This window comes from Eulemur rufifrons, chromosome 16, assembly GCF_041146395.1.
Source record: "Eulemur rufifrons isolate Redbay chromosome 16, OSU_ERuf_1, whole genome shotgun sequence".
Taxonomy (NCBI): Eukaryota; Metazoa; Chordata; class Mammalia; order Primates; family Lemuridae; genus Eulemur; species Eulemur rufifrons.
The window spans coordinates 39,890,657-39,907,042 of NC_090998.1; the positions used below are offsets into that span (position 1 = coordinate 39,890,657).

General features: G+C 43.6%; 1 protein-coding gene and 1 long non-coding RNA gene across 18 annotated transcripts; one reads left to right on the forward strand and one right to left on the reverse strand.

Moving 5' to 3' along the window:
• Window positions 1–655: 655 nt before the first annotated feature.
• On the reverse strand, window positions 656–6,139 carry LOC138397565 (uncharacterized). Its single transcript, XR_011235775.1, has 3 exons — window positions 6,101–6,139; window positions 1,903–2,019; window positions 656–751 (listed from the first exon to the last, which is right to left on the reverse strand). It is a non-coding gene; the product is annotated as an uncharacterized lncRNA (long non-coding RNA).
• A 511-nt stretch (window positions 6,140–6,650) lies between these two features.
• Window positions 6,651–16,360, forward strand: LETMD1 (LETM1 domain containing 1). Of its 17 annotated transcripts, none has more exons than XM_069491423.1 (9): window positions 6,651–6,694; window positions 7,314–7,465; window positions 9,606–9,721; window positions 10,674–10,756; window positions 12,069–12,255; window positions 12,385–12,486; window positions 12,593–12,745; window positions 13,527–13,623; window positions 14,528–16,360. In XM_069491423.1, exons 2-9 carry the CDS (start codon window positions 7,459–7,461, stop codon window positions 14,596–14,598), a joined length of 816 nt encoding a protein of 271 aa, XP_069347524.1. In that variant the 5' UTR covers window positions 6,651–6,694; window positions 7,314–7,458; the 3' UTR covers window positions 14,599–16,360. The 17 variants fall into 17 exon arrangements, with proteins under 17 accessions (XP_069347524.1, XP_069347507.1, XP_069347512.1 ...); XM_069491406.1 differs by having other exon boundaries at window positions 6,655–6,801; window positions 7,293–7,465; XM_069491411.1 differs by having other exon boundaries at window positions 6,655–6,801; window positions 9,602–9,721.
• The last annotated feature ends 26 nt before the right edge of the window (window positions 16,361–16,386 follow it).

The window sequence follows — 16,386 nt, forward strand, 5'->3', positions numbered from 1 at the left end:
GGTCTCCCATTCTTCAGGGTGACAAGCCCCCAGCCCTCCACTGTCTCAGTATATAGTGGGGCCAGCACATATGCCAGACACAGATTGCTATGATATGGGTGAGAGACAGACAGGACAGTACATTACTCACCTTGGGATACTGACGGTGACACACTTGAGCAAGATGCAGCCCAGTGACCACTCCCAGTCTAATTGCGAGCCCCTGGAACAGCAGCCCCACGATGGTGGCCAACAGCAGGACCCAGAGCAACTAAGAAGAACAAAATCTACCCATTACACTCATTAGACACCTGGGATTTTTTGTTTGTTTGGCCACGTGAATAGGAAACACTAAAATTGAGGGAGAAGCCGAGGTCAGGAATCAAATGCTCTGAGTTCTATATCAGGTTTTGCACATGATCTGCTAGGTCACTTTCTACTTTTTGGAGCCTGTTTCTCCCATTTGCAATTTCTTTTTTGATCAAGGAAACTATGTGGATAAAATAAAAGACCGGATGGGGAGTACTTTACACCTAAGTGTCACAGCCAATGAAGCATCTGCATGTAGCCCCTGAGGCTGCTATCCAACACGGATGTGAGGGTATATTGTGTGTTTATAAGGACAGGGGTAGGACTAATTGTTCACCTGAAATCCAGCCACTGCTCCAGACTGCAAATCGGCTTCAATGTTACCCGGATCCAGGAAAGCGATGCTCATAAGAAAGCCCGGTCCCGTGAAAGCCCAGAGTTTATGAAAGCTAAAACAGGAGTACTGAACAAAAAAGGAAAAGAGATTAAACTAAATGTCACTTCCAAACTGATGATCTAATTTATCTGTTCTCACATATGAAGCAACAATATCAGTTTTACAAGAACAAAGGATTTAAGATACTGGATGTCGTGTGTGCCCAAGTTTCACTTCAATCCAATGTACTTTTTGTCAATAAGCTGGCCACTTCTCTGTCCAAGTCAGAGCCAGTCCCTTACCTGCTCTTTCCATCAGCCTCTCATTCTTCCTGTTTTTTTTTTTTGTTGTTGTTGCTGTTGTTGAGACAGAGGGCCACTCGGGGTCCCTGGGTAGAGTGCAGTGACTGTAGTCACCCCAAGGTCCAGGTCCTGGGCTGTGAGTGATTCTTTGCCTCAGGCTCCCGGGTAGCTGGGACTATAGGCGTGTGCCATAATGCCTGACTGCATTTTGAGGTTTTGTATATATTTTTTTGTCTTTTTTTTGTTGCTGTTTCTTATCTCTAGAGATGGGGTCTCATTGTGCTCAGGCTGGTGTCGAATCCCTGAGCTGCAGCAATCCTCCCACCTTAGCCTTCCAGAAAGCTAGGATTACAGGCGTGAGCCACCGGGCCCAGCTGTCATCAGCCTCTCATTCTAAAACCAGAGTAACAATATCAGTAGCTCTGTGCCCAACCACTACCCAAACAGGACAAGAGACACCATTAAAAAAAGGAAACACAGAATTCATATTTTCCTGATCAAAAAATGCTCTCTAGTGCCACCTGGCAACTATTTTCAAGGCCTTCATTTTCCTTAACAGTTTCTATTCATTTTGACTACAAGAGATTGTCTGCCAAAATTAGACCTCAAGTTACTGGGTTATAGTCATCCAGCAGATCTTTCATTCATAGGCTTTTCCCAAACAATAGTGTTCCCCACCTTTTTGTTTTGTCTTTTTCTCCCAAACTCCCACCTTTTTCAAAGTGATGGCAAAGTCAAACAAAAAAGAAGAGCTACATATATAATGTAAACTGATGAATTGACATAGAGGTATGAGTAAAAATTCTTAGAAAGAGTATCCCCCTCCCCCATGGGCTGGGCACTGCTAGATGCCAGGAGGTAGAGTGAATGGTAAATGTTTACTCAAACGGAATTTTTGAGTAAAGGAGTAAACAAGTCTAAGGATCCGTTACTCACCTCCTCCTCAGGAATGGCGATCTGCTCATTAAAGTAGGCGACAAAAGTGCTCCTCTGAGTGCTCAGTGGACTGTGGAAGAGAGGAGTTACAGTCCCCATGGTCTCCAGAAGCATTGTCTGAATTAAAAGATTTGAGGAGAAATTAATAAGAATGAACAAAATACACTAACAACTCATCTGTAATATGCTGAAATTAAATCTTTTTAATACCTAAATGCATAAGAGACCAATCTGACTCTACCTCAATTAATTTTTAATAGTTTTTGTTTTTTGAGACTGAGTCTCACTCTGTCACCTGGGCTAGAGTGCAGTGGCATCAGCCTAGCTCACAGCAACCTCAGACTCCTGGGCTCAAGTGATCTTCCTGCCTCAGCCTCCAGAGTAGCTGGGACTACAGGCGTGCACCACCATGCCTGGCTAATTTTTTTATTTTTAGTTGAGATGGGGTCTCACTCTTGCTCAGGCTGGTCTCAAACTCCTGACCTCAAGCGATCATCCCATGTCAGCCTCCCAGAGTGCTAGGATTACAGGCGTGAGCCACTGAGCCCGGCATGGAGATTTCTCAGAGGAGAAAGGAGAAAGCATGGAGATTTCTCAAAGAACTAGTTCAATCCAGCAATCCCACTACTGGGTATCTACCCAAAGGACAGAAATCATTCTATCAAAACGATACCTGCATTCACATGTTTATCACAGCACTATTCACAATAGCAAGGATATGGAATCAACCTAAGTGTCCATTAACTGATGACTGAATAGAGAAAATGTGGTATTGATACCGTGGACTACTACTCAGCCACAAAAAGCAATGAAATTGGCTGGGTACAGTGGTTCATGCTTGTAATCCCAGCACTTTGGGAGGCTGAGGTGGGAGGATCTCTTGAGGATAGTTCAAAGCCAGCCTGAGCAACAAAATGAGACCCCATCTCTATAAAAAATAAAAAAATTAGCCAGGTGTGGTGGTGAGTGCCTGTAGTTCTACCTACTCGGGAGGCTCACTTGAGCTAAGGAGTTTGAGGCTTGGTAAGTGTGACTGCACCATTGCGCTCCAGCCTGGGCAACAGAGGGAGAGAGAGAGAGAGAGATCCTGTCTTCAAAAAAAAAAAAAAAAAAAAGAATAAAATCATGTCTTTTGTAGCAACATGGATGGAACTAGAGGCCATTATCTTATGTAAAATATTAATAACTCAGAAACAGAAAGTCAAATATTGTATGTTATCACTTTCAAGTGGGAGCTAAATAATGAGTACACATGGAACAGGGAGTGGAATAATAGACATTGGAGACTCGGAAGGCAGGATGGGACAGTAGGAGAGAGGTGTGGGATGAGAAATTACCTAATGGGTACTATGTATACTAATTTGGTGAGGGTTACACAAAAAGCCCAAACTTTACCACTATGCAATATATCCATGTAATAAATCTGCACATATACCGTATAAATCTATAAAAATAATAAAATAAATTAATAAAATTTTAAAAATACCATATACTAGGCAGGTGTAATGACATAACCCTGTAGTCCCAGCTACTTGGGAAGTTGAGGATTGCTTGAGACAAGGAGTTTGAGGCCAACGTGGGCAATATATCCAGACCCTGCATCTTAAAAAAAAAAATACCTGTATACTATTTCTATGTTTACACACACACACACACACACACACACACTCTCTCACAGAGTTAAAAGTGGACTGCTATAAAGGGGATGTTTAAAGGGAGGGAGGCTGGGCGAGGCGGCTCACGCCTATAATCCTAGCACTTTGGGAAGCTGAGGTGGGAGGATTGCTTGAGGTCAGAAGTTTGAGTCCAGCCTGAGCAATATCAAGACCCCATCGATAGAAAAAATTAAAAAAATAGTTGGGCATGGTGGTGTGTGCCTGTAGTCTCAGCTACTCAGGAGGCTAAGATAGGAGGATCTCTTAAGCCCAGGAGCTTGAGGTTGCAGTGAGCTATGACGATGCCACAGCACTCTACCGAGGGTGACAAACCAAGACCCTGTCTCAAAAAACCAAAACAACAAAAAAATAAAAATAAAGAGAGGGAGAGGCGGGGCGCAGTGGCTCACGCCTGTAATCCTAGCACTCTGGGAGGCCGAGGCGGGTGGATCGTTTGAGTTCAGGAGATCGAGACCAGCCTGAGCAAGAGTGAGACTCTCCCCACCCCCCCCCCGTCTCTACTAAAAATAGAAAGAAATTATATGGACATCTAAAAATATATATATATAAAAAAATTAGCTGGGCATGGTGGCGCATGCCTGTAGTGCCAGCTACTCGTGAGGCTGAGGCAGGAGGATTGCTTGAGCGCAGAAGTTTGAGGTTGCTGTGAGCTAGGCTGATGCCACGGCACTCTAGCCTGGGCAACAGTGAGATTCTGTCTCAAAAAAAAAAAAAAATAAGAGAGGGAGAAAAGAATGCTTGTAGTTTAGGCCAGGATAGTGGTAGAGAAGATAGAAAGAAGCTGACTGATTGAAGAAATACTTAGAAGGTAGAACCAACAAGACTTCGTGTCTGTGTGTGTGTGTGTGTGTGTGTGTGTTACAGGGAGAGGGCATGGAAGGAGAGGCACTAAACAAATACTTAGGAATGAATGAATTCCTGTGTTCCTGCCAAATTCCTTTACTATACAAAATGCCTTCCCTCCACTCCATCCTCCCAGGCATAGTTCCTTCCCATTTTCTCCGCAAAACTGTCTCTGATTCTGTCCCCTCCTTTCCAGGAATATTCTAGAATTTTATTTTATTTTATCTATTTACTGAGAGACAGGGTCTCACCCTGTTATTGAGGCTGGAGTGCAGTGGTGCCATCATAGCTTACTGCAGCCTTTAACTCCTGGCTCAGATCCTCCTGCCTCAGCCTCCTTAATAGCTGAGACTATAGGCATGTGCCAATGCACCTGGCTAAAGTTGTTTTTTTTTTTTTAGACAGAGTCTCGCTCTGTTGCCCAGGCTAGAGTGCCGTGGCGTTAAGCCTAGCTCACAGCAACCTCAGACTCCTGTGCCTAAGTGATCCTACTGCCTCAGCCTCTCGAGTAGCTGGGACTACAGGCATGCACCACCATGCCCAGCTAATTTTTTCTATAATATTTTTAGTTGGCCAGATAATTTCTTTTTATTTTTAGTAGAGACGGGGTCTCGCTCTTGCTCAGGCTGGTCTTGAACTCCTGACCTCAAGCAATCCTCCCGCCTCGGCCTCCCAGAGTGCAAGGATTACAGGCGTGAGCCACCGCGCCCGGCCACCTGGCTAAGTTTTAAAAATTTTTTTGTAGAGTCAGGGTCTTGTTCGTTTGCCCAGGTTGGTAGAATTTTAGAGCTGGATATTCTTGAGAGACATACTAGTTGAGATGTCTTAGAAACTACCTGAAGATGAAAAACATGTCTTAGTCAACTTTCTATCCTGCCCACACTATCTGCTCAACACTTGTGGAAATCCAAACACTCCAGGATGATACTTTTAGAACATTTCTTCTGACTACACGAGTGGTACAATCACAAACAGCCTATGCTAATATAAAGTTCTGTACCCCATAACACATTACACAGGTATGGGAGTTTTCACAACTATTTTCTCCTTGGATCCTCACAGAATTCTAAGATAGGTACTACTATAGAGGAAATAAATTCGGAGCTAAAGTGACATATCCAAGGTCACATACACTAAAAGAAATGGCAGTTTTAAGATTTGAACCTAGATCCATTATTCCCAAATGGGATGCTCTATCACCCTCCATCGATGTTAAATATGAGTATGTACCCAAGAGGACTGTTAACTCTTGGAGGCAGTTAAGTGCCACTTCTGGGAATCCTTCCCGGTCTCAAGCATTAATTTATTTAGAAAAGTTTACTGAGCACCTACTATGTGCTAGGTATGGCACCTAGTGTTATGGGTACAGCAGTGAACAAAGCAAATGCTTGCCCTCAGTTTAGGTCAGGGAGCCAGCCTAAACAAGGAAGAAAATATATAAACAATATATAAACAAGTGATACGTGCTATAAAAAAAACAAGAGATACTCTGGGAAACTGTGACCTTTTTGTCAGTACCATTTTATAGACAGGGCGGTCAGAGAAAGCCCCTCAAAAAAGTAACATTTAAGTTTGGACCAAGCTTGGTCTTTAGTAGGCGCATAACAGAAGGCACTTTCCCACAAATCTAGTTCGGGAAACGCCAAAATAATAAAAAATAATAAAACGAAAAAGCGTACTTAGTCCGCACAGGGGCCGTTCCCAGGCCTCCAACCTTCACCGCCAGCCTGTGACTGGAAAGTGGACAGTTCCTGGCCTACTCGGGCCGCCACCCTTAGAGAGCGCCGCGGTCCTCCGGGTCCCCAGGAGGCGCCATGGCCTGAGGCACGTCAGATTGACACAGGGCACCTACTGGTCAAAGTCCCGACGCGCCGGGTAAAGGCTGAGGGCAAATGCGGCGCTGGGAACCCCTGAGCCCCTAGGGAATCGTGAAGGGTCACTAGGCTCTTCAAGGAGAGGGCGTCCTCAGGATCACAAACCCCTATCACCCGCACAAACCCTCGCTCCCTCAGTTAGAGCTCGTTTCCGGCGCCTTAAAACAGGAAGTACTGCTGTGTCCAATCCTGGTCCTCTTTCTGCACTTAGCCTTTGAGTACTTCCCCCGCCTGGTTTGTGCGCGAGCCAGGCGGGCTATTGCTACCAATCAGCGCTCAGGGAAGGCGCATGCGTCCTCGAGCGAACGCGGCGTACAGTGCACTTTGACCTGAAGACGACCTCTTCTCCCGCCCCTCCTTCCCGCCACCCCTCCTGCTGGGAAGATGGCGCTCTCCAGGGTGTGCTGGGCTCGGGCTGCTCTGTGGGGTTCGGCAGTCACCCCTGGATCTTTTGTCACTCGGAGGCTGCAACTGGGTCGCTCTGTGCTGGCTTGGGGGGCCCCTCGGTGAGGGACCTGGAGAGAGAAAAGCATTTCTGACGTCCAGGCCCTTCTAGTGGCACAACCTTGCCTGCATGCTGTCTCTTAATGCTCAGGGTTCCACGCCTTAGACCCGGGATTTTTATTTTTCTGCTCAGGATTCCCACTCCAGTCCCAGCTAGTGACCTAGCTTCCTGACTCTCTCGACTCCCAGTGCCCTATGTTGTCTGATCTCCTCACGTGTCTTGAGCTCATCTTTCAGTCTCCCTATTTTGGTTCTGGTTTTACCGCTACTATCTTGATCTCACCTCTCTCTGGCCTTAGCCTGCACTTCAAATTGTCCCATAGGCCTTGCACTCTCTCCAGACTTGTACACCTCTCCGACTTCCCTTCTGCCTGGCCTCTGCCTGATCTGTCTTCCTTAGTCTGATTGCTTATCTCTCCTTGACTCCAAGATCTTCCTTGGTATTTGGAAGTTTCAAGTTTTAGCACACATTCCAGGACTGGTTCCCAGATAGTCTCTTTGATCTTCTTTATAGGTCTTCAAAGCTTCACCTTTCTCCAAAAGCAGATGTGAAGAGCTTGATCTCTTATGTGGTGACCACGACAAAAGTGATTAATGGGAAATACCATCGTTTCTTGGGCCGTCATTTTCCCCGCTTCTATGTCCTGTACACAATCTTCATGAAAGGTAAAAACAAAACTAAAATAGAAATCCCCGAGTCAGCTCTTGGGCAAGGTCAGAGGGTTAGAATAAGTAAGATCATTTGTGGGTTTTGCTATGGGGATTCGAGCAGGGATATCTTCAGTTTCATAAATGTTTGAACATTAAACTAATTCTTAAATTAGCACTTCTTGAGGGTGTTTCTAGAAAGATGTTATGAGAAACAACTTTGACAGCATGGGAGAGGGAAGAAAATATATGTATATTCTCGCACTTTTCTTAACCTGGCTATCATAGAAAATTTTTTCCTGCACAAGGGCAGGTATCTATGGCTGTACAGACCTGCCCTGTGATTTATCAGTCGACTTGTTCCTTAAGAAAATATGGTCTAATGCTTGTCACAAATCTATCTTAGGTAGTATGTTGTACCAGAAATAGCATTATGTATACTTGGTTTCTGAATGTTTTGGTTCAAATCGGAGGTCTGTTAGTTTATAGGAGATAATAAGTATTATGTCAAGTGTCCACTCTGGAGCTGGATTGCCTGATTCAAATCCCAGTTTCTCACTTGCTGACTGTGTAATTGGACTAGTTACTTAACTTCTGTTCCTTGGTTTTTCTCATCTGTAAAATGTGAATATTAGAACCTACCTGTTGACCATATGGTTGTGAAGATTAAATAAATCAATACATGTAAAGTACTTACAATAGGGCCTGATCCTTAGTAAGTGCCCAATAAGTATTAGCTATTAATATTATTATATTCTACGCTTTTATCATAACAATATAGTAACACTACCACTTTGTCAACTCTGAATATTATCATAATTATTACTAGCTTCATGGACTTGAAAAAATTAATTACCCTCATCCATAATGTGGAGACAAGAATGGTTTCTTTGTTTGCCCCCAGTTTTATAACTAGGATAAAATGAGAAAAGGTTCAGAAGGCATTTTGGTTTGTTTATTTTTAAACCTTTTATTATGGAAATTTTTATATATAAAAATAGAATAGTATAATAAGCTTCCATGTACTCGACCTCATTTCAACAATTACCAACTAATGGCTACCAATCTAATTTCATTAATATACTTGCCTTCGCCTATATTATTTTGAAGCCAATCTAGATATCATACCTTTTCATTCATAAATATGAAAGCATTTTTAAAAACTATAATCTTAGATAAATCTAATAATTTTTTATAGAATGAATATTACAAATGCAATAATAGAAATATGTTCACTTACACTTAAAAAGTGTTCCAGAAAAGAAAGAAATTAACGTCTGGCTGGGGAATACATAGGGTTAATTGAGCAAGACTTTGTGAGGTTAGGGAGCTTGATTTTTAAAAAGGAGTAGCTGGGCGTGGTGGCTCATACCTGTGATCCCAGCTACTCCAGAGGCTGAGGCAGGAGGATCCCTTGAGGCCAGGAGTGTGAGACCAGCCTGGACAGCATAGAAAGATTCTGTGTCTTAAAAAAAAAAAAAAAAAAGGCAGGCCAGGCGTGGTGGCTCGCGCCTATAATCGTAGCACTCTGGGAGGCCGAGGCGGGAGGATCACTTGAGGTCAGTAGTTCGAGACCAGCCTGAGCAAGAGCAAGACCCCGTCTCTACTAAAAATAGAAAGAAATGATCTGGACAGCTAAAAATACATATAGAAGAAAATTAGCTGGGCATGGTAGTGCATGCCTATAGTCCCAGCTACTCGGGAGGCTGATGCAGGAGGATTGCTTAAGCCCAGGAGTTTGAGGTTGCTGTGAGCTTGACGCCACAGCACTCTAGCCCAGGCAATAGAGCGAGACTGTCTCAAAAAAAAAAAAAAAAAAAAAGATGAATAATGAAATAGAAAAGGGAGACTATTCCACAGCAGATCACAGAAGCCTAACTTAGGCTGTAACAGAAGTGATGTGTTGAGTCAGGTGGGTGGGAGGAGGGGAGAGATGAGAAAAGAGAATTGTCTAGCTACAAATAGTTCATGGGAAAAAAAAAAAGAAAAAAGATTTGGTGTGGCCTCATAAGAGTTTCAAATGACCTAGTTTAGAGCTTTCATATCAAGTGGTGTTCGGGAGGGGCAAGAGTGTGTGCATGTGAACATGGAGTAGCAAGCTGTGGTAAGATTCAAATTGGGATAACATCACACTCTGTCCTCTACTTTAATGAGGCAGGATTGCAGATGTTTTGGGCTGATGCCAAAAAGGCTAGAAGAATAAAGACAAATATGTGGAAGCACAATATAAAGTTTCATCAACTTTCATACCGGGAGATGGAGCATTTGAGACAGGTATGGGCTGGGGGGAGGCAGATATCCAGAAGTTCATAGTGAGGTAATTACTTTTAACCAAGATCTCAAGGTTTTTTCTTTCCCTTTCTTGTTTGCCACTGATGAAGCTTTTGCCCTTTGCTGTGAGAGCAAAGTAGTGACCTGAATGAGGGCATCAGATTATTTGTAAGAATTGGGTTCATTCAGAGTGGTAGCCCTCCAGAGCAGAGCTCCATAGAGTTTCTGGCACTTTCTGGAAAAAAAGTTATAAACACCAAAATCCAATTAGTTTTTGAACATGTAGAAACCTATAAAGATCCAAAGAGCAGCAGGAAAGTAGTAGTTGTGGTGACTTTACTTTTGAAGTTGAGAGTAAGTATCTAGGACCCATTGTACAGATCAGGAAGAATTCGCTGAAGCATTTGGTATAATGTCAGGCCCTATACTAGACATTATTTGGGATACAAAAGTGAACAAATCAGCTCCTTTTGGTGGCTCATGTCTGTAATTCCAGTGCTTTGGGAAATGGGAGGATTGCTTGAGGCCAGGAGTTTGAGACCAGCCTGGGCAACATAGTGAGACCCCCATCTCTACAAAAAAATAGAAAAATTAGCTGGGCATGGCGGCATGCACCCATAATCCCAGCTACTTGGGAGTCTGAGGCAGGAATATTGCTTGAGTCCAGGAGTTTGAAGCTGAAATAAGCTATGATTGTACCACTGCCCTCCAGCCTGGGCAATAGAGCAAGACCCCATCTCAGTCAATCAATCAATAAATGAATACCCCCCAACCCCCACCACCAAATCAGAGGTTCTGTCCTCAACAAACTTACCATCTTGAAGTAGATAAAAGTAAACTTGGTCCTTTTTCTGGGCTGTAACAAAAGTTAATTGCACAGTGGGGTGGAGGGATTGTCCAATTGTATTAAGAACTTACTTGACTTAAAACTGCATCTGTGTTTATTTCTGCTTAGTTCCGCCAAGACGTCACCAAGTGTCTTTTCCTAGGTATCATTTCCATTCCACCCTTTGCCAACTACCTGGTCTTCTTGCTAATGTGAGTACAGACTTCCATTTCTCCAACATTTTGAAGATATATAGATTTTTTTTTAATTAAAAATTAAGCAGAACATTTCATTTGAGAAGCTAGGCAGAGGTTATCAAACTCCTGCTCCGGTCTCATTATCCCAAGGTTGATAAAAGCCACTCAATAAAACTTCGGTTACTGGGACACATCACAGCTGTAGGTGTAGGTGGCCTAGACTCTCCATGTCTCTTAGTTGCCCTGGGTGAAGATAAGGACCTTCTCCATCATTCCTAGAGGTAGCAACTCCCTGAGAGTCATAGCAATTTGGGACAAATTTTTTTCTTCCTCCCAAAATGCATTTCATATTCTGATAACATGTCTTTATTATTTCATATCCAAAGATGACATTTCTAAACTGACTTTGCGTGTCATTCCAGTTATCTATTGCTGTATAACAAACAACCTTGAAGCTTAATAGCATAAAACAATCACCACCATTTTCATGATTTTGTGAGTTAAGAATTTGGGCAGGGCTCAGGTGGGTTATTGGTTTTTCTCTTCCATATAGTGTTATCAGAAGTCCCTCAGTGATACTTATCTGCTGAGAGGGTCCATGGTTACTCTTATGTCTGGTGCCTTGGCAGGGAAGGCTGAAAGACTGGAACTGCTGTTAACCAGAGTGCCTAGGTGTGGCCTGTTCAGCATGGTGGCCTCGGGGTAATGGGAGCTCAGGGCTCAAGAGTGAGTGTTCCAGTGAATAAGAATATGACCTTTTACAACCTTGTGTTGGAGGTCACAAAGACTCACTTCTGTTCTGTTCTATAGTTGAATCAATTACCCAGATTGAAAAAAAAGGGAGGATATAGACCTCACCTCTCCATAAGAGGAGTGCCAGAAAATTTGTGGCCATGTTTTAAAACCACCACACATGTGGATAAATGAATTAAAAAACAAATCGACTCTTTTACATACTGTGTTCACGTAAGGACTGTACTGCTGTTAGATTGTCAGCATCACATATAGTGTCCAGTTCTGTCCGCAACTGTCCAAAACAGGTTCTTTCACATGCTTTAGTTCAAAAGGAGTCATTTTATTATTTATTGCTGCTTACCAGGCTATTCTACTTCTTCCTTTCACGTCACATTTCAGTAATGTTACTTGAAATTGTGCTTCAGTGTACCTTTACACCTTGGTTTGAGACTCACTTAAGAAAAAGAACATTGAGGTAGAAAAGCAGTCTCCATCCCTTCTTTCTAGTATTCACGTCTGCTAAGTTCTTTCTTAGCTCACTTTGAAAGGTGCCAGTTTCAGCAAGTGACCTTACAATTCTTTCTCCTTTCAGGTACCTGTTTCCCAGGCAACTATTGATCCAGCATTTCTGGACCCCAAAACAACAAATTGATTTCTTAGATATCTACCATGCCCTCCGAAAGCAGTCCCATTCAGAAATCATTAGTTATTTAGAAAGGGTCATCCCTCTCATATCTGATGCAGGACTCCAGTGGCATCTGTCAGAAATGTGCACCAAGGTATTTCTCCTATTAGTCCTTTCTATTATACAAACTAGGAATCTTGTTAGAGCCAGTGCACACTAAAACTAGGTAAAAGGGCTAGAAAGGACCTTTCCTAACATCTACCAATCTCTTACCTCTGCCAAGATACAGCGCGGTATCCACCCAGCAATACATGATATCTTGGCTCTAAGGAAGTGTTTCTGTAACCATCCTCTGGGCATGAACCAACTCCAGGCTTTGCACATGGTGAGCACACTGAGGCCTTCTCTTTTCCACAGCCTCCCCTTGAGTTTCAGATCTTTGCATGAGGTAATACTGTTTGCCTTTCTCCCCCTATGTGGTTGCATCACAGAAAGCCTTGAGCCGGGCCATGCTTCTTACACCCTATCTGCCTCCTCCCTTGTTGAGACATCGTTTGAAAGCTCGTACCACTGTGATTTACCAACTGGACAGGGCTTTGGCAAAGCTGGGGGTTGCTCAGCTAACTGCTCAAGAAGTAAAATCGGTAAGAGCTTGATTACAGCATCAACCCTCAACTCTTGGTGGGCTTTTGAGCCCACAATGGGCTGGAAACTTACAGGGGCTCCTTGCTTTACTCATTATATCAGAACCCAAGCTCTTTATTCTCTCACCTTGTTTCTATGTCTTTTTTTCTTAGTGAACTTAACTAGGGGGAATTGCCCACAGTAATTTTGGTTTACATTTCTTTTCTTGTGGTGCTTCAAAAACCAAGGACAGGCCGGGCGCGGTGGCTCACACCTGTAATCCTAGCACTCTGGGAAGCCGAGGCAGGTGGATCGTTTGAGCTCAGGAGTTCGAGACCAGCCTGAGCAAGAGCGAGACCCCATCTCTACTAAAAATAGAAAGAAATTATATGGACAGCTAAAAATATATATAGAAAAAATTAGCCGGGCATGGTGGTGCATGCCTGTAGTCCCAGGTACTTGGGAGGCTGAGGCAGGAGGATTGCTTGAGCCCAGGAGTTTGAGGTTGCTGTGAGCTAGGCTGACGCCACGGCACTCTAGCCCGGGCAACAGAGTGAGACTCTGTCTCAAAAAAAAAAAAACCAAACCAAGGACACTGCTCTTTAGACTTCCTGTTTTAGGTTATATAGGCCTCTTGGCTTGTCATCTTGTCCACCACCAGTTCACATTGCCATGGGGAGAGGTTTCAGGTGGGGATGAAGTTGTAACTTATTTAAACAAGATTTAGGATTATTTGTGGATTTCCACTTCCTTGGCATACTCTATAGTTATTAAGGACCATTTCTCTTCTGAGTGGTATAGGCTTGTTATCTTCGTGGCCTGAATTCTACCCATATTGCTGAAGACAGGTGTCGAACTTGGCTGGGAGAATGGCTACAGATTTCCTGCACCTTGAAAGGTAAGACGAATTTCTGTGGTTATGCCACTAAAATCCAAGTTACTTCTATATTTTATTCTGAGATTATTTTGGAGTTAATTGTTGAATACTGTGAGACCCTTATCTAGCATGTATGTCTAATTGAAAGGGCACAAACTCACATGCCTGCTGCACACATCGGCAGGTAAGGAAGTAGATGTAAGATAAGAGGGAGTAGTGGGGATTGTGGGAACACAAGAGTGAGTGCATGCTAGACAGAAGCAGATTTTCTAAACCATGGCACTTTCTTGTGGAGTCCTATCCTGGGCTTTATAGGATATTTAGCAATATCCCTGGCCTCTACCCACTAGATATCAGTAGCACCCCTTCACTCCCAGTTGTGAAAACCAAAAATGTCTCCAGATATTGCCAAATGTCCGAGGATTGAGGGGGTGAGAGGAGAGGGGCAGAATTGTCCCAGCTGAGAAGCACTGGTCTAAAGGCATTCAAATTCTAAACAAAAACACTCCACTGGCTAAACAGAAAGTGTCTGCAGGTGGGTGTTGGGCCCTTGGGCCTCCTGTTTAGAACCTTTGGCTAGGTCTTGATGTTTTGTAGGCCTTCGGATATGAGGGTAGACCTACTAATCATCCTAGAGCACCAGCTTCTACCAGGAGAATCCCAAGCTGACAATGACTAAATTTTCTACTGCTTTCACATGAGAATCAAGGACTAGAGGACAAGTTGATGTGAATATATAGTAGAAGGAGAGGAAAGCATGCATGCTTGGGCTGAAATGAAGCAGGGGAACTTTGAGAACAATAGGGTCTCAATGCCACCCTCCCTGCACTTGGCTTCCTGCCTCCAGTTTCAAGCCCTATACACCAAGGCAGTTAGAAGGTGATTTGTTCCCTAGCTAAACCACTAACACTGATGGTGTTTTCAGAAGCTGAGCTGTCCCTCTTGCTGCACAACGTGGTCCTGCTTTCCACCAACTACCTTGGGACAAGGCGCTGAGTGAACCATGAAGTGGATGGCGTTGTCCTGCAGTCACATAATATAGCAGTGTGGGACCAGACTGCACTTGTCACAAAGAGTCTGTGTGCACTGTTAAGTGTGTGGGAGGCAGAGGAGCAGGTGCCATGGGCGTCACAGAATGGTACCCACGTGGGATCTACAGACATTCCCCCTCACCGCTAGAACTGAAACCACCTGTCTTTCCAGGGATGGCGCAGGGGCGGTGTCATCTCGTCTCCCTCACAGTTAGCTGGAGCCGGAGCTGGCAGCAGCCTCTGTACTGAGCTTCCATTGTGATGTGTTAAGTTCAGGTCCTAGGAAGTCAGCTTTTGCCCCAGATGGGAATCCTCATTTGGCCTAGGACTCATCCTTGCCATACTCTTTGTATCTGTGTTGTTTTGTTAAAGAAGTTGTGGCCGGTGAGAACAGCACTTAGACTGGAGCACTTGCATCCGTGCATGTACTTCAGTGCTCCCCTCGGTCCCTTCTGGTATGACCAAAAATACAGATATTTTTTACTGTTGTTCTCACTGACATGGGCTAACCTCTCCCTTTCCTTTTCAAATCCATTGAACACTTTGACTTTTTTTTTTTTTAATGCGTAACTCATGGGGACATTTTAATGGAAAAGATAAAAGGAAGTACAAGTGCTTGTTGATCCCTTCTCCAGTGTTTATGGCCTTCACCCTCCATTGTCTTAATTTCTGGGCTGTAGTACGGCCTCTGTGGATCTTAAAACTCTTTGCTACCTCCACTGTGTTGCAGTGATCCAACTGTGTAACTGACAGTGGCTGCCTTCTTTGGGCAATGGATCAAACCCATGAGGTACTAATTACTGCCCAGCCTGGGGAGACCAGGAGAGGTCTGCATCACGTTAGTAAGTTGGGTTTAGCTTTTGTGTGTGCATCAGTGACCTGTAGTTCTGTAATAATTTATTGTAAATGCATGAAGCACTGTTTTTAAACCCAAGTAAAGACTGCCTGAAACCAATTGACAGAAATTACTTATGCATAATCTAATCATTTTACTAAATCTCCTTTTACAAGACTGATATAACCTAACTAATGGGGATTTAATTATTTGGAATAGAACCTTCTGATGGGATGGAAGTTTTGAAGGAACTAATTTGATCTTCTTACTGGACATTTTATGGTGGTAACTGTAGGGAAAATGTCTCATATATAAAATTAATAGAGGCTGGACATGGGACTTATGCCTATAATCCCAGCACTTTGGGAGGCCAAGGTGAGAGGATCGCTTGAGGTCAGGAGTTCAAGACCAGCCTGGGCAAGAGCGAGACCCTGTCTCCACTAAAAATAGAAAAACTAGCTGGGCATGGTGGTGCACGCCTGTAGCCCCCAGCTACTCAGGAGGCTGAGGCAGGAAGAGGAGGATTGCTTGAGCCCAGGAATTTGAGGTTGCAGTGAGCTATGATGATGCCACTGCACTTCAGCCCAAGAGACAGAGTGAGAACCGGTCTCAAAAAAAAAAAAATTAAATAAAAGTTAAAGGAATGAGAAAATGGGACCCAAAAGTAGAGGCTACAGAGTGGGCAAAGCTCCAACAGGATAGGAGCAAGGCCTGCTTCAGCTGAAGAGGAACATAAGGGCAGATGAAGCAAGTCTAGCTCTTGGTGCTCCAAAGAGAATATTCTACTTTTCCATCACAAAATGTTCCTATTGTTAACATTAATTCCTAACTGACCTAATTAAGTTTTATATACAAAGCTGGACAAGCATCCCTTTTCTAGTAAGTAACTGAATTGTAGCCTGCCAAGATAAAGAATAA